The following is a 23,556-nucleotide window of genomic DNA, read 5'->3' as shown; positions in this document are numbered from 1 at the left end:
ATTTTAATTTCTAATAGCTGAAATATGTAACAGATTACATTTGCCCTGAGAAAGCGAAGCATCTCAGTCTCCGCTGACTCCATTAACCTCGGGTTTAAAATTGCAGCTACAAATGGAGGTGTGCTGTGGTGTGATGGTTGGAGCACTGGGCTGGGAGTCAGGGGCCCTGGTTTCTCATCCAGGGCTCTGCCATAGAGTGTGTGCCTTTGGACAAGTGCCTTAGTTAACCCATCTGTCAAGCAGCAATAAGAAGGGACCTCTGATCTTTATCACACACTCTGGAATGAACAGATAAAAAGAGCAGGGATACTTCATGATCAGGTCCGTGGACTGAATATGGGTCTCAGTTACACTGTATAAACGAGGAACAACTCTACTGAAGCGATTCTGTATTTGCACCAGTGCAAAATGAGAGCAGAGTCTGGCCCTGCGTGCATACAGAGAAGTGGGATAGGAGAAGGGATGTGGGTATGCCTTCTTTTCTAGACGAGGGATGGTAGATTTTACACTATTATCCCTGGATGAGAGTGCAGTGGCAAGAAAGGCAGGCTCTACTCCAGGGCAATGAGGAAGTGAAGTCTCTGTCACAGAGACAGGTACACCGGGAGTTTGGTTTAATGATGGAACATATGGCTGCACAAATAGGAGCAGAAGATAGGAAGAGGCACACTGGCATAAACGAATGCTGAATACTACCTCAGGCTACAAGCCACACACAGAGGGAAGAGTCACAGCGCGTTCTGGAATTCTGTTCGGCACCAGACGCTCACACATCCTTGCCTGTGAGAACTGTGCCTCCAGCCACCAGCACTCTGGTAGGGGCTGCTAAAGCTGGCACAGCAGATTACACAGGTTCACCCATCTGTTATGTGTCGCACTGAAAAGCTGTACACACACCCCCACGCACATTTTTGCTCTTCCCACATTGTCTGGTGGCGGACCAGAAGTCCAGTACACTCTCGCTCAGTGGCTAGTTCACAAGCCTTAGCCAAGAGCAGACTTCTTTTAGCGAAGAGTTAGTAACTAAAGCAATTGGGACCCTGATCCTGCAAGGTGCAGTACGCTGCCTGAGGTGCTGAGCACCCTCAACTCCCACTCCAGGCTTGTGGGGCTGGGCCTTATGAGCACTAACACCAGGGTCTCCAGAAGAGCTCAGGACCCACAGTTGAGGCTGAGTGTGCAAGACAGCTTGGCTACCACTTACTAAATAAGGGCCAGAGGATCAGAAGTGATCAGCAGACTGGGTGCCGAGCTCATCTGAAGATCTGGCCATCCACACCAGAGGGGAGCTGCTTGGAGCTCAGTGCTTTTGACAACCTGGCCCTGTGAATATACACGACGCTGGGATTGCAGCAAGACGGCACAAACCACTCGGAACACCTCGCCCCACGCACAGCTCCGAAGCACAATTGGGCAAGTGAGTTACTGGGCAGGGAGCGGCATTATGCTGGTCTCCGAGGAGGCACCAGACAAATCACCGCAGGAAGCTGGGCACTTGCTGAGCCAACGGTCGGATTTGCTGCAGCCTTTCTGATGAATCCCTCTTTCATAAACAAACCTCAGCTACTCTCAGATGTTTACACATGCTGCCTTTCCACAATCCCTCAGTTTCCCCCGCTTTGGGTTTGAGCGGCATCCAAAGACATTTTCCTCCTCCTGTGGGAGGAGGCTTTGAAGGTTCAGCAGAGAACTCAGTGTCCAGACTACATGGCTGCTGAATCTTGGATGCTGATTTTTAATCTCTGTTGTGAAAACATCAGTACTTTGCACTGGTTTGAGTCTGCTACAGCACCAGGAGCCACTTGAGAGTGTGTGTTGTTTGGGAGCTGCCAGAGAGGCCAGATATGGGGAGTTTATTTCCTACGCTTCAGCTGGCGAGTTAAGAGGCAGCAAAATGAACTAAAAAAAAAATTATAATCACAGATGTCAGAGGTGGGAGACACCTGTTTAGTCAGCTAGACCCTGCCAGTCCAGGCTAGCTCCTGATGCAGTTGGAGCGCTGCCAATCACCGCCAAATGACAACATGCTCTCAGCAAAGGTTCCTCAGAGTTGGCAAACTTTTAAGGGAGGTTGGCAAGGATTTGAGGAGAAGGTACAAACGCTACCCACTTCTTCGCTAGCTCACAGGACACTCATGTGCGGCTCTTGCTCTCAGAAATGAGCAGACCCCATAACTTGGTGCTTGCTCTTCTCCCTCTTTTGAGCAGGATCACGGCTGGGTCAGACAACGCTGCCAACCCTCTATCCACACCCCACGGGAGCGGGCTGAAATGATACTGGGGTATTTATTATTAATGCTCCAGTCCCTGCTGGGGGTGGGGATGTGCATACTGCTTAGCAAAGACAGGCCTCGTCGACACAGGTTTTGTACTGGTATAAAGGCAGAAATAAAAATAAAACCATTAAAATGGCATCAACACCCTCAATCCACAAACAAACCTAGTTAAACTGGTAACAAAATTAATACTTACCTCTTACCTAGTGCTTTTCTTCAGTAGATCTCAAAGCACTTTACAAAGGAGTCCCCTTTTATATATAGGGAAACTGAGGCACAGAGCCAGGGCGGGGAAGAGATGACTTGCCCAAGGTCACCAGCAGGCCAGTGGCAGAGCCAGATCTGCTGAGTCCCTGTCCTGTGCTCCACTGAGTAGGCCAAGCCCTACCTTGGATGCAGTCATACCCACATAAAGGCACCCTGTACGAGTATCACATTTCCCCTTCTCATACCCGATAAACTATACCAGTCTAAAGGACCTTCATACCAACATAACTGCATTCACACTAGGGGACTGCGTGGCTTCAACTGTATCAGCCCAGTAAAAGCAGTACAACTTTCTATCAGAGACAAGGGCTAAGCCCCAAACCCTACTATGAGCAGGTATCTGGAATGGCATCCTGACTGGGTTCCCGACAGAGCAGAGAGTCAGAGCAGCCAGGGGACAGCTCATCTCCACAGGATAGCCAGCATGAGCTCCTAATACCGCATCTGAGGAAGGCTGGCACTTGCCAACGTTTGATGAGTGGGTATGGCACCGTGTAGCAGCATCTGTCGCCCCACAATGCCCGTAGCTCATTCCCAGTGGCGACCGCACCCAAACCCCGTTTCATCTGCACGGAAAACTGGGAACACCTGTAGATTCAGGTGCGGAGCTTGCTCCCCTTGAAAATGCTGGCCAAATGCCAGGGTGGAATTTTATCTCAAATCTCGTGAGATCTGCTGTGGTTCTTCGAGCCCCAGCTCCCAGCGCAACGCGCTTCCCTTTCTGGCCCTCGTGACTGCAGAGAAAAAGCCTAAAAGCATGACCTCGCTGCACCCCTAAAGGTCCAGAAACCGGAAGGCTGGTAACAAAACCTCCAAATGTTATTGATTTTAAAAATCGTGAGAGTGTCAAGCAAATCTCACGATCTTGGGGCTGGCTGTACTAACAGTCTGACTGGCTGCAGCAGCAGCTGGCGCCGTCATCAGCCCCGTGTTTTGTCCAGCAGATGGCAAGGTCCTGAAGACTTTAAAAGCCTCCTCTTCCGCCATGAGGCTACGGAGCTAGGAGCAAATAGCGAGAAAGTCTTCAGGGCTGATGCTGCCTTCAGGGTGCATTTGGCAGCTGGCACAGCAGGCTGGGCTTCTACCTGCAGATGTGCGCTGTGACACCACGGACCTGGGACCCAAAGCAGCTGCCTCGCCAAACCCATAAGTGACGTCCGATGCCGCCCTCCTCCTGCCCCAAGGAGTTTAATTTTAGAGAGGGATAGAATGGCAAGTTGTAGGGAAGTATAAGCCCAGAAAAGGAGATTATATTTGAACAATCCCAATGACCTTGAGTAGGGAAAGCTCAGACAGGCTTCCAGAACCTGCTGCCAGTCCCCAGGACACGCGACAAAAGAAACTAAGCCTCAGAAGGGGGAAAAAAATAAAATAAAATAAGAGGCTTTCTTTAAACAGCTGCTCATGTGCTGCACATATGTGGTGGCTTAATATAAAACTGGTCAACCTGATCCCTGCAAGATTGGCCTGATGCGATTTCTCTCCGTTGGCCCCCTGGCCAATGCGATAATCATGCCGGTCACTAGTTCAAGTTGGCACTTTAAAAACAGGCTCAGTTGTTGTTGCGGCCGCTCCCGCTCAGCTGTTGAGTCTAGTAGAGCAGATTCTGCACGACACGCTTTGCAAGCCGACGTCTGGCTCACGAGTACACAACACCGGGACTGCCACGGTTCCAATCCCGATCTTGCTAACCCTGATGGAACACCAACAGAGTTATTCCCGATTCATAGCAATTAAGGGAGAGGTAAAACAGCAATGGATTTAACTCTGCCTGCCTTGTTTTGATCCGTTTTTGGACGGTTCCACTTTAAAAATGAAAAGAAACCCAGCTCAAACAAACACAGACATCACAGTCCAATCCTGAGAGGAGCTGGGCTCTTTCAACTCAGAGGGTGTTCATTGGACTGAGCGTAGAGCCCCACCAGGCAAGGCATTTCCCTGAAATTCACCAATCTGCCTTGGAGGCACAGCTACAGACTCAGCAGAGACCTTCAAATCTAGGAGCAGGCTCTGGGTGACTGGTTTAAGGAAAGCAGCAGCTGCCAGACACATTTGCTTTTCCGTCACCTTAAGACGGGCAAGCTGTCGATGGAGCCACTCACCCAGCCCTCTGGCTGTTGCGAAAGAATGAGTGTACCGCAGTTTGTCTCTCTATCAGGATACGAGAGCCTTAAAGAAGGCCCTACACCAATTGCACGGAGGTGCTAATTTTCTGCTCTCTACTTCAATGGAGTTCAAACGGCTTTTTTCTCATTTCTGTTGAAAAGGGCTGGCACAAGTGGCATGGGCTTGGTATTTATATAGGAAGAACGGGGTATGGATGGACGAATGGGTGAACGATAGATGGGAAATGCTAACTAGCGAAGGGGGAGACGCTGTTCTGAAGTAGCTAGGTCCCCTGGAGACACAGGTTCAAACCCAAGCAGTGTTTACACAGACCCTTCTTGCATGCAGCCTACTGCACATGGCTCTTTCTGAGGAGAACCTGGGTTCTGATAGTGCCTCAATGGGTGCAGCACAGGAACCTAGACAGACCCTGCCCCCACTGGGAAAAACTCCCATAGGATTCAGAGCAAACAACCCCAAATACTCTGTGTGGATAAAGGAATCCCTCTTCTTGCAAGGAAAATTTTCCCCAGAGGACTTGGCCAAAATCTCATGTCCCTCCCCCGACCCCCCAAACACTGCCATGCAGCAGTCAATGTGCTGGCTGGCATATGGGACCACAACATGACATGCTATAAACCCAAGAGCGTAGTTCTGTTTCAAATCAAAGCATGAGCGCTCCCATACCTCAGAGAGGAGGGAGAGTGTGCTAGCCTATGACTTGGAAGAGCCAAATTCAATGCCCTGCTTTACCACAGACTTAAGGCTGTCAGAACGGCCACACTGGGTAAGACCAATGGTCCATCTGGCCCAGGATTCTGTCTTCCAATAGTGGCCAGTGCCAGATGGTTCAGAGGGAATGAACAGAACAGGGGAGTTATCAAGAGATCCATCCCCCGTTGTCCAGTCCCAGTTTCTGGTAGTTGAAGGTTTAGGGACACCCAAAGCGTGGGGTTGCATCCTTGACCATCTTTGCTTATAGCCATTGATGAACCTATCCTCTGTGAACCTGTCTGAATTGAATAGCCCTGGCCTTTTTAATCTCCCCTCAAATGGAAGCTGTTCCATACCCCTAATCATTTTCATTGCCCTTCTGTGTACCTTTTCCATTTCTCATGTACCTTTTTTGAGGTGGGGGAGACCAGAATTGCACGCAGTATTCAAGAGGTGGGCGTACCATAGATTTAAATAGTGGCATTATGATACTTTCTGTTCCATTATCTATCCTTTTCCTAATGGTTCCTAACGTAGTTTCCTTTTTTGGACTGCCGCTGCACACTGAGCAGATGTTTTCAGAGCACTAGCCACAATGCCTCCAAGTTGTCTTTCTTGGGGGGCAACAGTTAATTTAGACCCCATTATTTTGTATATAAATGTGCTTTACTTTGCATTTATCATCAACATTGAATTTCATCTGTCATTTTGTCACCCAATTTAGTGAGATCCCTTTGAAGTTAATTATCTTGAGTAATTTTGTATCGTCACACTTCCCGTGTAACCTTGAGCAAGCCTTAGTTTCTCTGTGCCTCACTTCCCGATCTGTACAATAGGGACAATAGCACTGCTCTACCTCACCAAGGTATTAGGAGGATAAATAAATTTATGGTTGTAGGGTGCGCAGATACTACGGTAATTAAGGTCTACGCAAGATAGGCTGCTGGCAACTGTGAAGGCTTACTCATCATTCTTGATTCAGCAGAAGAGATCTAAAAAACAAAAAAACCCAAACCAGGAAACAAACCCTTCTTAGAACAATGAGAAGGGCTTTTCTACAAAGCCCACCTTCATTCCAGACATACAGAGTGTGAACTCTACCATGTACATGCTTGAAAATGAGCACTAATGAAAGAAAGGTTTACAAAAGGCAGCTCTGTCTTACTGTGTGACTAAGTGTTTCACAGCAAGCTATCCCCTCTGTTTGGCAGGGACACCGGCTGTCAGGACCAGGGGCCACCTATATGTTGGAAAAAATGTCATGGAGCCATACAGATGTTAGCAATGTTGGGATAGTTTTTGCAAAAATTCCCTAATGCAGATAAACCTATAGTAAATATATTAATGTGTCACACACACACACACACACACCCCTTTCTATGTACACATGCAACGTGTCTCCAACCCCAACCTGAAAACAGTTTTCTTCTACCAGCTCTGCAAAAGTGACCTGACCTGTTCCTCACCCCCATATGGGCGCTGTCTTTACAAAGCTGGACATCTGTCAAGGCCCCAAATGCCCCTTCTTAATCAATACATTCCTGGAAGATAGCTGGCTAGGTGAAGAAGCAGATGCTCGAGAGGAGAAAGCCCATTACATAAGGTGCTTAAAGTCCTGCTGGTGACCCTAAGTAAAAGCATGTGAGCGAGGGTGCTTTGAAGATTGTCTCAGTGAAATTAGCTTTTATTCTGCCTTGGCTGCTCCAGTGCCCAAAGAGAAAGGCAATAGAGGGACCTTAGAGTATTAGCTCTCTGGTCAGTTCACATAATAAACAAACAATATTCTAATAGTCATTGTAGAAACCTCTCAAGCGATATTCATAGATCACTCTGTAAACTGGATCTGCCCAGGTTTTGGTCTAGTGCAAACTCCCCTCCAGCTACTAAATCTTTTATACAGACAGACATTCTTGGTGCACAGAGGTGGAAAGCCCTTGCCCAAATTGCAAACTGAACTAGTAGAAGAGATGACCCTGTAGATAATAGCCCTATGGACTTTAGGATTTGGGATGCCTGCCGCGCTGCACAGTTGTGGTTCTCAGATTAAGCAGCATTGCAGTAGGGTGAGGAATGATGGGGAGGGAGTGGACATGGCCTCCTGTCGTACATGGGAGGCGTCACAGACAAGGAACCTGTGGGAAGCTTGTTGTTACCACATTATATGTATATGGCATCCTACTAAGAAATCTCCAGATTCCTTGTGCTGTCACAGTCAAGATTGGGCCAGTCTCTCTTTGATCATGGTGATGCCCTGCCGTCCCACAGGATGCAGATGGGATCAATCAGCAGCCCTCTGTTTGGAAAAGCATGGGATTACTGAGTGGAGAGATGGTCTCATACCAGTTGGTCTCACACCACTATTCACAACCTTTTGGAGAAGAGAGCTAGCGATGTGCCAAGGGAGGTCTCACCTGCTGACTGACTACAGCCTCTTGAGAACATCAGCCAGGTACACTGCTTATGAAGGAGCCTCGTTTAGGGTTATAATTTGCCCAGTGCCTTGATGCTGTAAGTGGCACTTGGGCCATGTGCCAGTGCTTGGTGCTGGACTGAATTTAACCCCTACTGCAAACTTTTCGTGCTGTAAATAGAGGAGCTGCTTCATCTTCCCCACTGCAAAGCTAATGCTGAATGAAGGGAGCTGGGTGGAGAAGTCCACGCTGCTAGGGTTTGTTCTTCCAAGGACTACGTGGTGACCTTGTGGGGATGCTCCCGCCAAATGGCACAGTTGTCCTGACCTGTGGGGAAACCATATGCTATGGAGTCCTGGAGAGAGGGCAGTAGTTCCCTCATGTTCCTCACAGCAATCCCCTGAGGCTACAGAGCTGGTGGCTCTCAAGGGAGTCCCATCCAGTTCTCCCTGATGGGTAGGATGGCAACTGTAATATGGCCTTGAAGTTGGAGACCGAACAGGAATACACCATTCAAATGAAAGGTCTTTATGGGGAGACAGAGCTCCAGGTGCTGCTTTTCCACTCCCAAGCTAAAAATACACTGCACAAAAAACTACAGGACCCCCAGACAGCTGGGCAGGACAGTCAGTTACAAACTGGTCACAATCGGTCTGAACCACTCCACTCCCTGCAGCCTGACCTACACTCCAGGGAAGGGAATGCTGCAGAGAGAGATGGAGGCAAACTCCTTGCTCAGTGCACTTGTTCTTCCCGCTGAGTGCAATGTGTAGCCATCCACCATATGATAAAATTAACAGCTCAGCCTGTTCAGATACCAAAAATGTCCCTCAGGCCAGGCCCCCCGGGGGGGGTCACACAGAAGCTGCAAGAAACCAGAAGAACCTGACACATGCACGGATTAGTACAACCATGAACCGATGGAGCGAGGCTCTTTCCCTGCCAGCCTACTTGCTCTGATCCCTTCGGGTACAATCCCTCTTGAGGGTTTAAAAAGGAAACACAGCTCCCGTCGAATTCCATGCCCTCTACCTCGATCATAAAGATTTAATGGGCAACAAACTAAATGTTTCACAAGCAAACCCAACACTGATTGAAAAGAACCATGGTATTGCTAGACATTCCCAAAGCAGAATCGTTACAAATCAGACCTGCCAGCAGAACTGCCCTTCATACCATTGATCCTCCTGGAAGCCCTGCGGTGGGAGACGTGTTGGTTTAATGCAGAGGTCCCCAAACTGTGGGGCACGGAGGAACGTTCAGTCTGTGTTTCTCCCCCTTTCCTCCCTCCCCCCACCCCCCGAGCTGCAGCCCCGCTCCTGGCCCCAGCTGGGAGGGCAGACAGGGACAAGGGGGGGGGGGGTGGACATGACTCTGAAAAGTTTGGGGACTGCTGGTTTAATGCAATCTCTAGAGCCAGGCTCACCACTCCCTGTCTACAAGAGGCTGCCAGTTATCAACACTAAAAACAGACTTCCAGGCTTGATTGACTAGAACCCCTGCTAGGGCAGAGCAGGGCCAGTTCAGACATGTCTCACAAGATGATAATGAGGCAGCCATCTTCTTCAATTACCTTTAAGTCTGAGACAAACATTGCAGGGAGTGAACCAAATAGCATCCTGCAGGATTTTTCTTACATCAAAGAAAACAAGCCAACGGTAGGGCCCATTTTAGAAAAAACAACTTGGGTTTTTTTTTAATTTAATTTAATTTTTTTTTTTAATTTTTTTGTTTTCTTTTTTTCATTTAAAAAAAAAATTAAATTAAATTAAAAAAAACCCCACCACCAAACCATGGAAGTTCAAGCTGGAAAAGACCTATTAGATCAGTGATTCTCAGCCTGTCTACCCCAGGACCCTCTCCCTTTTTGCAGAGATTTACCCCCCATTTAATGCTAGGCAAAAGGCGGGGCAATCACACCCCCCTCCCGACACCTGATCCACCCTCCTCGGGTTCACGACTCCCAGCTGAGAACTCCTGCATTGGACCATCCATACCAACTCCCAGTCCAGACAGGATTATCCCCTGTGTTTTCCCGAGCACTTTGTCCAGTCTCATTGTCAAAGTATGTATCTTCCACCCTTTGGAGAACACTGCTCTCCCCACACATGGACTTGGCTAAAGCTAGCCCCTCCCCAGAGCACTTAGCCATCAGATATCTCCTCAGCCTTTTGCCACAAAATTATCCAAGACAGAATAGCCCCATCCCAAAGCAGAGCTGCCTCAAACTAGCCGACTTACCCCATGGGGGGCGGGGGGGGGGAGAAAGAGAAATCATCACAGCAACTGGCTTCTACAAATTTGCTGACTTACCCCTCACAAAAACGTGCATTGTAGAGCAAAAATTGGAGGCTTCTATTCTCCACCTACCTCAGCGTCTGCTAGCCCGGCACCAAACAGCCCTCTCACGCTCCGCAGCATTACTGGCTCACTGTTATCCATGTTCACAGGAGTTTTAGCTGTTGCCCAACGCCATAAACAGTGCATTGTTATTACTGTAATCTCTTCCAGAGCTAAAGGATCTGACAGGCGGACATTATTCTGGTTTTAAATACAGGCGTTCACCGGGGGTGTGGGGGGGAGACAGCAACTCTAACACTGTGCCGCTTGAAAGCTCTCGATGGCTGGAGCTGTGTCAGTGAGCAAAAAATAGGGTTTGCGCTGGACTGGAGGAGTCAGCAAATATTTTAAATTAGAACCGGGGCTCTATTTCTGACAGGAGAGCCCGGGAGTTTTTGTGCTTCACTGCACAGCAGCTTTATTTTTGGAGAAGCCCGATCAGAGTTTGGGGGTGGGGGGTGGACTAGCTGAAAATGCCTTCGAAGAAGGCTGGTTTTCCAAGTGCTATATCACAGATTAGCACAGTCACCAGGATGCTCCGGTAGCATTAGAACTGACAAGAGCATCTGAGCATTCACATAATATAACAGGAGCACAAGCCCTTTAGTTGCTTGGGAGAGACAGTATGGGCCAATGGGTACAGCACCAGGCTGGCAGCCAGAAAGCCCTGGCTTCTGTCACTCTGCCAATCTACGGGGTGCCCTGGAGCAAGTTACTTCACCTCTTTGGGCATCTGTTTTCCTTCCCACACTTTGGGTCTTCTCTATTTAGTTTAGACGCTCTTCTTTAGAGCACTACAGGAAAACATCCCTAAAGATGTTACATAAACAAGAACACTGAGCCCTGCATAGCACCCTTCTTCTGACTATCTGTTTTCAAAGCACTCTGCTCCAATGTGGATACATTTCAGGTTCTATAAAAACAAGCTCTTATGAAACCAGAGCCCAACAGAAATGGTCCCACGATTTGTGTACAATTTCTAGTAGCCAACTCATCACAAAAAACAGACAAACAACCCCCTGCACAGTTTACATCCCAGGCATTAAAGCCCCAGCAGCCTATCAACTAAAGCTAAAACAGATTTCATTAACTGCTATTGTCCAAGCAGAGAGAAAAGGAGGATGAAAAACCACCACCACCACAAATGGCGAAAAGCCAACTAGGATTTGTACAATCCTGTCTTTGGTTTAAGAGAGTGTCTTTCCTTCCCCCGCCCCCCGCAACCTGCAGCTCCCAATTCGTTCCCATGAGCCCACACAAAAGTCAAAATGGACAGACTTTGCTGTGTATTTCCTGCGCAACGCATCTCAATGCTACCCAAACCGACTGCCGCTGCATGAGAAAACAAATAACCCTCGGCAATGAAACGGGATCAGAACCGAGGAAAAGGAGAATTGGGATCAAAAAGCAATTTAAATAAATGCTGCACACGGCACCGGTATTTCTGACGATGGAAGCAAGAGCCACCTGGTTTGTCTATTTCTAAGAGGATTGGAGACAGCAAGGGGGCTGTGAAGAACAGCATTAAGCAGTGAGAAAGTTTGCTCTTCTGGGCGTGGAGCAGACACATCTTTGCTCACCATCCTAGCAACCACGCAGATGACTTGAAATGCCCAGGATGGGGTGCGGAAGGTACTTCCCCACTCCTTTCTACAGGCACTGTAAAGAGGTTTTCAGTGAGTTCCTTAGGCAAAAAGAATTTCTGTGTAAGTTGCAGTTACCGCAGAAACCAATGAACAACCTGGCAGTTCAGTCCCAGGAACAGACTGCACCGTTGCAGCTGCTGCATCTAGGGCAGTAATCCCCCCCCCCAAAATCTATGAGCTATCGATGAACCACCTACGTTCTACATAAAAACAGCAAGACCCAGTCCTGAAATGGTACTACTGGGCCAGGTTCTGCACTTTTAATAGCAATGTGAATCTGGAGGAACTCCACAAACACCAGCTCAACAAACCCCCAGTTTTCACTCAATCTTTATTCCTGTTGGAGTCAAGGAAACCTTTTGCTGGAGAAAGGATTACGTGAAAGCTGAACTAGGACCTCGGGATTTGCCCGGGGCTGCCAAAACCAGGAAGAGAGTTCACTGCTTATTCATATGCATTGGATTATTATTAGGAGATTTGCAATCACTGGGAATAGACATCAAGCTGTTCATTTGGTGCTGGGCGGTGTGTATGTTGCTGAGCGCTCCCAGGAACGGACCCCATGAAGCCAATGGCACTTACTCCTGTGAGCAACTGCTCACTGACCTGTGTAAGATTTGCGGAGTCCAGCCTCAAGTGACGAACTTGATGTCAGTTTCCTGCAGTCATAAATTTCCCCATAATCCAGTGGATACAAATAAGCATGTACGTTCTTGCCATTAACAGACAGAGCCAGCACTAGGATGGGAGGCTCATGGTCATAACTGGCTCGCTGCCAGGTGTTTGGTTTTTTTTTTTTTTTTTGGGGGGGGGGGTGTCGATTTTTAGCTGCCATGGGTTTCTGAAGTGTGGAGAATTAAATTATAAAGGATCCACACGCTCTTCTGGGGTCACACACCTCAGGCATGGTTTTCAGGTGCTGAGCACCTGTAGCTCCTACTGACTTCAACTACAGCTGTGGGTGCTCAGCACCTCTGAAAGTCAGACCCAGGGAGTCTGGCTCTCCTCTGCCATGCAGGTGCAAGGCCTCACACTTTCAGTTTGACCCAGAGACTTTACCCGCTGAACCCACTAAGATAGGAATCCTTCTGGTATGCCCCAATCAAGGCTAGATTAGTGGGAGAGTCTCTGCTCTCTTACATCAGTAGAGCTCTAGATCCACTGGACCAAATTCTCTGCTGGTATAAATTGGCGTAGCCCCATGGCACAGCTCCAAAGGAAGGCAAATTTACACCAACAGAGTATTTAACCCACGGAGCTCAGTAAAGCAGCTCCCAATGTACAGCAGCGTTGCTGAGAGCAGATTCCGTACAAAAACAAGGGGAAATAGCGCAGTTAAATATCAACCAGACAAAAGTGAGGAAGTTCTAGGATCCAACTGCAAACAGCTCCACCCACAAATGCTTATGCTCAACTAACTTTGTTAGTCTCTAAGGTGCCACAAGTACACCTCGTTCTTTTTGCTGATACAGACTAACACGGCTACCTCTCTGAAACCAAACTCCACCCTTGAATCCCGTTCTTCTCTGCATTTACAGGAGAGATCCCCACAAGCCCAAGTCTGCCCTGGCGGGTATATTAATTGCAACATTATGATCTTTCAGTATACAAGATTATAACCTGAAGTCACCTTCCCAGCCTGTATCAGGTACAGAGGGGTCTCCAGCCCACTGCAGCCAGCAGTGTGAGGTGTAGGTGGACATCTGGCTTGTTTGGAGGGTGGTGTTTCTGACCTATACCAGGTGAATAGGTTAAGGGCAGCCCCTGGTCCAGAAGAATAGTAGGTGGGAGAAGGGTGTGTCTGGTCCATAAACGTAGCAAGATATTAAGGTACCCAATCCATAGTAAGCACCTCCATCTTGTAGCTGGGGGGGCAGATTTTCCCTGCTCCTCTGGATAGGGATGATGGAGAAAGAAGGACTTTAGGCAGGAGAGAAGAATCTTCTCTTCCCATTAGCAGTTGAGGGAGAGAGGACTTAGGAAGCGCAGACCCACCGGGCCTTTTACCGGAGCTGCTGCTGCCCACGGAGCTGGAAACAAAACATGTTGCAAAACCTGTTTGATCTCCTCTCATTCAGATCTGAAGCAGGAAGAGACCAGGTACGCTTGCCAACATGTGATACAGAAGTTCCGGGGCTTCTTAAAGAGACAGTTATTATCTGGACTAGCGTATATATAGTTTTTCCAGATCAAACACACATCAAAGCCGCGTTCTGCAGCTCCAACCCAGACAAAGTAGCATTGTTGTCTGAGACGAATAATTTTACAAAGGTGCATGCAAATCATCATTTGCAAAAAGCCCCTTGCTTTAAAATAACGTCAGGAGTCTGAATTAGACCAGCAGGCAGTCAGGAAATCCAGTACTGAAGAAGCAGGCACGCTCCGTACTGGTGGATTTGTCCCTTACCTGTACAACTTCTTTCTTTACATTGACTAGGTCTAACCAGTCATTGAATCTTGGGTAGCTGTTGAGCTCCACTGTCCGGTCATTCAGGGGGACGCTCAGCTTACACTGCCGCTGTCTGTTGATGTACCGGACCAGTTTCACCTGTTGGGATCCAGAAAGCAAATGGTTACAGTTGAAAGCTCTTTGAGGCACGGACTCATTCTTTTGTTCTAGCGCAATAGGTCCCGGTCTGACAGGGGCTCGTAGGTGCTACTGGATTGCAAATAAATAAGCCACCAACAACGACTAACCAGGCACTTCTGGGAGTCAATAGCGCTATTCCTTTACGCTGAACAGCACAGTGACAACTTGATTCCCCCCTGTGGTTTCACTAGACAGGAGTGGGGCAGGAGGTTTCCATTCCTGCACGACCCTTCTTTAAACCATCACGAAAAGACAGTTGCCGACAGCAGTTACCTTCACCCAAAATATACCACATACATAATGAGGAGTGATCCGTTGCCTTCTGTCTGAAAACTGTGCACACAGCTGGTCTACACTTCCCGAGGACTGGGTGTTCCTGTTGTGGTTACCCTCATTCATTCTTTCCATGTGGTGGTTACACCCACTTACAGCATGTGGTCCACATTTAGACTTCCTAGTGTCTTCCTAGAACTCTGTACAGCACCCAGAATAATGGGGACATGCTCAGGTTGGGATCTCTGGCCTCGACTTCAAGACAAATAATTACTTAAAGAATAAAAATTATGTTGGACTCAAAACACCAAACGCTTCCAGTGCCTGACAATCTCAATTTTGCTACAAGAGTTGGAAGAACACAAAAGGAATATTAGTATTTGTGCCTTATGTATTTCCTAACATAAAATAAACCTCAAAAGATTTCTCATTGTTTCTATGTCACACATCCCCAGAGGGCAGACATAAGCTTCAAAGACTTCTAAACAAACACACCTCAAAGCAATTTAGTCTATCTGAATTTTATTAACCAAAACATGTCTACAGTAAAACACAAGAATTTTAGCATTCAAGGGAAGATCAGATTTATAATTAAAAAGGAAAAACAAACATGCATTTCTTGTCCTCTTTAATGTCTCTTCTCAAGTTTCCACTGGAAATATTTTCTGTCTACATGTCTGCATGATGTAATCCAGTGACTTGCATGCATAAAAATCAGAGAAGTTACAAATGGGAAAGATTTATTAGATCTATCTAATCCAGTGGTTTTCAACCTGTGGTCCCACAGACCCCACCCTGGTGGCCTAGGTTTAGGATTTCCAAAGGGGTCCGCACTGCCATTTGAAATTTTGTAGGGGTCCGCAAATGAAAAGGTTGAAAACCACTGATCTAATCCATCCCCAGAGAGAGGGGGTATCAAATACTAAATGGCAAACAGACACTATGCTTGATCTTCACTGAGAGGCTGGTGTACACTGCTGCCCTCTACAGAGCAGATTATTTCTGACCTGTCCACTGGTTTGGAAGGATACTGCCTTCTACTGACTGTCCTGAAGCAGACGTGGACGTCCTAATGCTATTTTGGGGTCTCTTTGGTGACACAAATGACAGAGTTACTAGTATTTACAGTAGTGCCTGTTGTGTGAGGAACTTTCCACACGTTCAAGAAGGCGGTCTGAGGCGCTCATGATCTAAAGCAATAATACCTAGCTCTTATACAGCACTTTTCATCAACCAAACTCAAAGTGTTTTACAAAGGAGCTCAGTATCATTATTCCCATTTTCCAGATGGTAAAACTGAGGCACAGTGAAGTACAGTGACTTACCCCATGTCACCCCACAGGCCGGTGGCAGAGCTGGGAATAGAACCCAGGTCTCCTGGCCCGTGTGCTATCCACTAGGCAACACTGCCTCTCAGAGGAATAGGGGAAATGGAACATCAATAGGTGATAAAATAGAGGGGGCTCCATCCACAAGGTCTCTGGGCTCAAAGCCCTGGATTGGTTTAGCAGAACACACAGTGTGCGATTACTGTGCACACAATGAGTGGCAGCACACTAGAAAAACCCCTCACTACTTGAATGTGACTTGTTTGTAGTGCATTTACGACTATATTGCCCATTACTGCCTCTTCGGTAGGTGGCTGGAAAGCATGTGTTTTAGGACCAGTTCTCTGAAAGACAACTGTGGATTTCTGCAGATGTACATGGCCAAAGCATGCGACACCGGGCTAGGAAGAGCCCGGTAAGCCATGCTCAGGATGGGGCTGCGATCCCTGGCCATAAACAACTCGGCTTGATAGTTCAGCAACAGTCGCAATGGCAAAGCAAAGGTGGCAGTCACGCAGTACTGGGATCTTTATTCAGACGTGCATGGCTGTAGCTTCCAAACTGAACCGTTCATCATACGAGCGAATAACCGTGGAGTGGGTCACTAGAAGGTGGGCGCACTTGAGTCAATGTGAGACAAGTATCAGGAAATAGGAGAATCATTAGCAGGCAGAACAATATCTTGGGCTGCAATCGTTAGATTGGACAGAGATAGCACAGTCCAGTGGCTAGAATGCTGCACTAAAATTGAGAAGAGGTTAGGGTTCTAATCCCAGGTCAGCTTCTGAGTGACTTTATGCAAGTTGCTTTGCTCCCAACCACCAGTTTGGGCTTGTCTCGTCTATTTAGACTATAAACTCTTTAGGACAAGGGGTGTTTTATTTATTTATTTTTTTTAATTGTATGTGTACCGCTCCTAGCACAAGGATCATCTGAAACAATACAGGATAGGTTTCATCTAAGCTGGCAGCATTCTAGCAACAGAGCCATCTAAAGAATAAAGCGGTCTTAAAATAGCAAGCAGCCATTGGGAATGCACAGCAGACCTGCATTCCTGGATTATGCTTTCCTGTAAACTAGCTGCTGGTTTATTTTACCAGTAATCTGACTACGCACAGTTATCTGGTGTAAATGCGGGGTTTCGCTGCCCACACACACACACACACCCACCCACACACTTCTCAAGTCAGAAAGTAGCAGCCCTGTGAAATTTTCAAGGGTTTTTTTGGTTAGTTTTTTAAATTTCTGGTTGCAGTTTCATGCAACCGAGAGTGATACTGCATGCGGTGACCCCAGAGATAGCAGTCTCAGATACGTTACTCCCCGGATAGCATGTTGTGCAGATGGGAGCTGCAGTATCCTAAAAAATAAAACCAAATGCAACCACAATTTTGCAAGATGACGTCCAGCACATGGGGCCTGATTTTCAGAAGGGCTGACGAGGACCCAGAACTCCAACTGGAGCGAACGGAGCACTCAGAACCTTTGCAAGGAAGGTCGTGATCTCTGAACGTAACTTTGGAATGCTAGACCCACTGAAAGTGGCTTTTGAAATCCTGCTATCTGCCTCAACCCCCATTCTGTAAGACTGGGATGATAATTCTGGTCTTGCCCTGATCCTGCAAAAAGAACATGGAGTGGACACGTGTTCACATGATGCTGTGTGTAAGTCAGTGGGGCGCCATGTGGACACAGGGGTCTGCTTGCGTAGGTCTCTTTCCAGGATCAGGTCATTTGATTCTAAGCTTCGTGTTGGCAAAGGCCTGTCTTACGGTGCGTTTGTACAGTGGCTGCACAATGGAGCCCCCGACTTGTACTCTCTACCCTAACACATCTAAACAACAATGGTCCTGATACAAATGACCCAGCAGTTATGTATTTCTGGGACAGAGACACCCACTACTTAGCGAGGAAAGCACTGGCAAAATGTTTAAATGGGCACGCTCATTGCAAGAAGCGCAAGCCAGACGTGACCAAGCATCAACTGATCCCGTTATGGGACGAAACCTTGGCCGTACTGAAGTCACTGGCCGTTTTACCATTCACATCAGTAAAGCCAGAATTCCCCTGCCCCTGGTTTTTAAAAGGGAGATGAATTCTGTTTAGTTCAGGCATGGTGGGTTTTCACGGCTTTAGACTGAAACAGAGAAACAGGACTCAGTTAAAAAGTGTTGGGGTGGTGGTTGTTTTTTTTTTTTAAAAGTTGTTACAGTTTCTAGATCTTTGCAGAAACATCTGAACACTTCAAATATCCAGTGTAACGTTCCAATAGTCAGGCCACCAAAGGTTTGTTTGGGGTGGGCGGGCAGCACGTTGGTGCATTCCCTTCCTACAACAGCCTGTCCTCTGCACCATTTACAGTAGTGCCACGGGTAGACTGGCCTTACGGGATGGGGCGGACCTCTGTATTCAGAGTGCTTTGCAGAAGGTGTCGGAGCTAAGGTGAGCCAGGACGGCACACAGGGTGAAAGGGGAGGTTACAGGATCCATGACTGCACAGATCCACTGATGCCAGTTCCCTATCCAGGTGTGCACAGAAGCAACATCAGACATTCCAGCCCATAGGCCAGCATGGTGACAGCAGAGGAGATCTGTTGTAGCCCTGTGGTTTGGACCCTTCTTCAGTATTGGGCATTTTTCCTCTTAGTCCTTGCCCCTTGAACACCCACCCCCACCCAGAAAGCCAGATCATTCTGTCTTAAAGTGATTGCTTTCCATGCGAAGAGTGACAATTCCTGGAACTGCAATACACCAAAGCAATACAGGATTCATGAATGCTGTTCCACTGGACCTTGAAAGCCCTGCCTTACCGGTCAGTCTTCCAGGCACAAGCTGCCCACATGCAGCTGTCAGAGAGAGCCAGCAGTTTGTCAAACCACAGGAGACTTCTGAAGTCCAAAGACTTAGAAAATTAGAAGTTAGAAATTAGAAAATTAATGCCAAAGAATGGCCATGCTGAGTCAAGGGCAAGGAGCCAAGTCAGTCACCACATACAGGACTAAACGGAAAGTTCTCCAGGCCACTCATGCACATGGCTCTGTTCCTTACTTCAGCCTTGGCTCAATGCAGTGAAGAGACCCTCATGAAGCGGTGACCCAGTGCAACAGGCTGACTAATTTAAGGGATGACTGTAGGCACTCTCCCACACACCCCTCAGACCAAGAGATTCTATAGAAAGGGAGCTCTCCTATTTATTCCTGAGTCACAGTCAGAGAGGTCAGAAATGAGCTGTAGAAAGCTCATTTTACAAATATTTGCTTCTCAGTTTCAATTCTTAATCGGTTACTTGTTGGAATATTTTTTCCCTTATGCCGTCATGATATGCTGCAGTTTGTCTGACTGTCTCTTCACTGGATTGTATTTCTTCTGCTTTATAAATCTTCAAAAGTACTTTGAAGATTTATAAAGTGCACACACACAGGAGAGACCAGACCTGAGCATCACATTTTTGTATGTTATTACATGGGAGTAGCTGGGATATCATATTCTGGACTGAAAGCAATCCCTCCAGAATTTAGACTGCAGTGGAGTTTCCACTCCCAAGTGGAGTTTTAACCCTTAAAATCGATTTTTAAACATTGCATCGGATAGGTCTCTGGCTGAGGCAGAGCCCACAATAGAGCTCCCATTTCTACTACTAGATAACACAACAGTCCAGTCAGATTCAAGGAAATGGCCTTACTGCAAGATGCATCTCAACAGACGGCACAGGAAAACAGCTACAATAATACAAGCCATACTTCCACATGGGCCACTCCTAATTAACAAACACTGGCTGTGGGTGCTTGCTATGGATATACAGGTTTCATCAACTAGTATCATCCAAGGCCAGACAACTGCATTTCTGAAAAGCGCTGCAGGGTAAATTCACAGCAAGTCAGCACCGGGGTGTGGTTCATCTTGTCCTTTCCCCCAGGTCAGCTCATCTCTTCCCCATTCTTTGGCATACCTCCAGGTAGCAGAGCACCTGCAGAGGGAAGAAATTCTGTTTGCACAGTAGGTTTGAAACTGGCCTGGCTAGTAGTGAGAGCTGAGAGCAGAACCAACAGTCCAGCTCCTCAGACAGATAGCAGGACACGCGCCAAATAACCAATTAAGCATGCCTGATGTATTTTCCCATAATTGTGAAAATACGTAGCCTTGTTCTTATTCTTGCTAGTGTGTAGATTTCATCAGGTGATCTTAGGAGGTCACATTCATTCTGCTCTGGGCACATTTCATGCTTCCTTTTACGAAAACCCATCCATACAAGTTTAGGGTGCAAGTCTGCTCCTATCGAAGCGTACGAAAGAATTCCCACAGACATCAGTGGGAGCACAGCATTGGGTTTTAGGGCACTCACAATTCCTACTGAAGTTAATGGGATTCAGCCTCTCCAAAACTCAGGCTGTAAATTTTAAAAACCCTCCTCTTCAATATCAATGTAACTGGGGTACCTTTTGTGAGCACAGCATAGTCTAGGAGATAGGGTACTGGACTGGGAATCAAGAGACCTGGATTCTACTCTGGGCAAGTTAGATCATCTGTTTTCCCTATCCTTTGTCTGCATTGTCCATTTAGTCTCTGACCGCACCTGTACAGTGCCTCACCCAATAGGGCTCTCATCTCTGAGGAGATAGAAATATTTGATACCTACACTAGTTCCCACAGCACAAGGTCCCACCTGGTGCTAGTGCATTTCACTGCAGAAATGTACCGTGAGATGGTTAGGGCAAGCTACGAGCAAAATCACCAACCTAAACCACGATATTGTGAGGAGAATTACATTACAGATTGAGAAGCACTCCAACATTATGGGGATGGGGGCCTTCGATCGATCACTGAGCATGGTTTGCCTGGAACATCTCCTTTGCATCTGAGATGGTTTTTCCCTCCCATAAATATTAAATTTGCATTTTCCCCCCCTTACAATGAATCTCATTTTGTTGTTTCCCCACTCAGTTCTCATTAAACTGCATGGTTTGGCTTTCATGGCTGAGCAGTTACAAAATCAATTTCTGAGAACATAAACTTTTGGGTTCAGTGACGCAAATAAAAATCCACAAATACAGTGCCGGTCTCCAACCACAAAATTAGAAATAAAACCAGTAGTAACCTTTTCACTGCCTGTGTACCAACGAATTAATCCTTTACAACATAACAGCAAAACCTACTAACTGGTAACATGTAGACTGCAACAACCGAACGGGGGTGGGAAAGAAACAAAATGGGGGAAGGGGGTGAGGAAGGTGTGTGTGGGGATGAGAAATAATCCGCAGCATAGAATGACTGCTCCACTTAGGGCTGATCTATACTGGCAGTGTTAAAGCGCTGCCGTGGCTTGTGTCTTCACAGCAGAGAGCTCTCCCAGCACTCTTACAAAAAAACCAAAAAAAAAAAAACCCACCTGCACCAGGAGCGTAGCTCCCAGCACTGGTGCACTGTCTATCTGGGCACTTTACAGCGCTGAAACTTGCTGCACTCAGAGGTGTTTTTTCACACCCCTGAGCGAGAAAGTTGGAACACCGTAAAGTGCCAGTGTAGACAAGCCCTCAGACTCCATCTCTCTTTTCCTCCATTCAGTTTGCCTGATGCCCATTGTGCCAGATTCTCATTTAAAGGGAAAATAAAAGGCACTGTTTTGTACTACTCTGGCAGCGTACAGGGACCTAAAAGCATGTGCAAATATAAGTGACATCCACTTTACTGTATAAAGGAGTTTTAAAGAGGCCTTAGCATAAAGGAAAATTGGGCCCGGTGCGTTTAGGGGAAATTGCCAGGCTTGACTTTATATATACACAAAATAACTAGTTCAACCTCTAGAGACACAAGCTTGCCTCTAACGACATCAAAACAATTGGGAGCTTCAACACACACACAAACCAAAAACATACGAGCTCTCTCATCGGACTCACAAAGACCGCATCCGTGAAATTAATGTACTGACACCACAGTGCAATATTCAAGAGAGCCTTTCAAACCTGGAGCTTGCAAATACTGCTTGGAAGAATTCAGTCTTCAAATTGTGGCACTGAATTCTTCAAACCACGGGGCTGTGACTGATCAGAAGCTTCATTCTCTGAGAAATTAAAACAGAATGTAACAAAAGAATCACAGCGTTATGCCCCCTAACCAAAGGATCTCAGACATATGAGACCAAGTGTCTCTTCCACAGAGTTTGACTCAAATATGCTTTATTCATATTAGGACCATGACATCTTATTCCAAAAGTTTTTAAAGACAAACAATATTGAGTCAGTCTCTAACTCTGGCAAGTTATTGAGCCTTCATTGTTCTTTTAATACCAACCCAAACTGAGTGCAATCAATCCATATTGTTACCTACCCCTAGCTTTCTCTCATACAGTGCTTTTCCTCCATATATCTCAAAGTGCCAGCTAAGAGGAGAAGTATTCTTACCAGTTTACAGATGGGGAAACCGGAAGCCAATGACCTGCAAGATCACCCAGCATTTCCGTGGCAGAACTGGGAATAGAATCCAGCTCTCCTGGGCTAGAGTCCAGTGTCCTATTTAGTAGGCCACACTCACGATCGGTCTGGGCCTCCCTTGATTGCTGCATGGGTTGAAACCCTGGATATCAACAAGAGTAAACCCCTATTTGCACCAGTGGCTTTATCCTGGTTTCAAGCAGGGGACAGTCATGGCTTATAAAAGTTTACCCTCTCTATGCTAGCAGGTTTCAGAGTAGCAGCCGTGTTAGTCTGTATCCGCAAAAAGAAAAGGAGTACTTGTGGCACCTTAGAGACTAACCAATTTATTTGAGCATAAGCTTTCGTGAGCTACAGCTCACTTCATCGGATGCAGAATCCGATGAAGTGAGCTGTAGCTCACAAAAGCTTATGCTCAAATAAATTGGTTAGTCTCTAAGGTGCCACAAGTACTCCTTTTCTTTCTATGCTAGCAGTTTGCACAGGTGCCACTGCACCGGTGCCTGAAGTCAGACAGTTCTGTGATCTATAGATAATTATAGACCTTGTTGAAGTTGATGGGTTTGCCCCCTGCCCCTTCCCCTTTTCCTCCTCCAAGTTTTCACCAAAATCTTTTTTTTTTTTTTTTTTTTTTGGGGGGGGGGGGGGCACGCTATTGATGCCTAGAGCATTCCCCGAAATTTTGGAATTGATTGATGGGGTGTTCAAAGCCAGTCAGAGAAACGCCATCAAGTTCAGCGGAGGGCCTCATTTCACTCAGCCAAGTAGTCAAACAAATGCTTAAAACAAAAAGTTTCCCTTCCCTAGAAGATGCTGCTAAATTCCATAAAAGACTTCACTTGGGATAAAAATAAATATGGGCGTGTGCAAATACTTCTTCGTGCAGCCTGCAGTCTTTGCCTGTCCGTGCAATTCAATGAGCCAGCCGGTCATCAAGTCAAATATCTTAGCTAGAGGTTTTAAAGGGCTGGATTATTTTACAACCTAATATATTCATAGTTATGCATGGCTTAGGTAAGGGCAGTCACATAGCTTGCTTCAGGCAGAAGCTGACCGGGAAGAAATTCCATGATGCACCTCCCACCAGGTACAGAGTACAAAAGGCAAGGTACAGAACTCCTGAAGGTTGAGTCTTCTGGAGCAAGAGATAATAGGCACTCTTGGAAGCACGATACCA

General features: G+C 46.9%; 1 protein-coding gene across 14 annotated transcripts in view; it reads right to left on the bottom strand.

Annotated features, from left to right (window-relative positions):
• KSR1 (kinase suppressor of ras 1) overlaps nucleotides 1-23,556 on the bottom strand; it is a 116,811-nt gene that overhangs the window by 46,309 nt on the left and 46,946 nt on the right. For 13 of the 14 annotated variants that reach the window (XR_006286380.1, XR_006286381.1, XR_005222625.2 and 10 more), the window contains one exon: nucleotides 14,168-14,308. Coding sequence is in view for 9 of the 14 variants with exons in the window: in XM_037880325.2 (XP_037736253.2) it covers nucleotides 14,168-14,308 (141 nt within the window). In the remaining 5 variants the exon portion in view is untranslated. Of the gene's footprint in view, nucleotides 1-14,167; nucleotides 14,309-14,457; nucleotides 14,595-23,556 lie in introns of those variants that run through there. The other variant, XM_037880328.2, reaches the window with a different exon arrangement.

Source organism: Chelonia mydas, chromosome 17 (genome assembly GCF_015237465.2).
Source record: "Chelonia mydas isolate rCheMyd1 chromosome 17, rCheMyd1.pri.v2, whole genome shotgun sequence".
NCBI classification, from domain to species: Eukaryota; Metazoa; Chordata; order Testudines; family Cheloniidae; genus Chelonia; species Chelonia mydas.
This window is presented reverse-complemented; position numbering and strand designations above follow the sequence as displayed.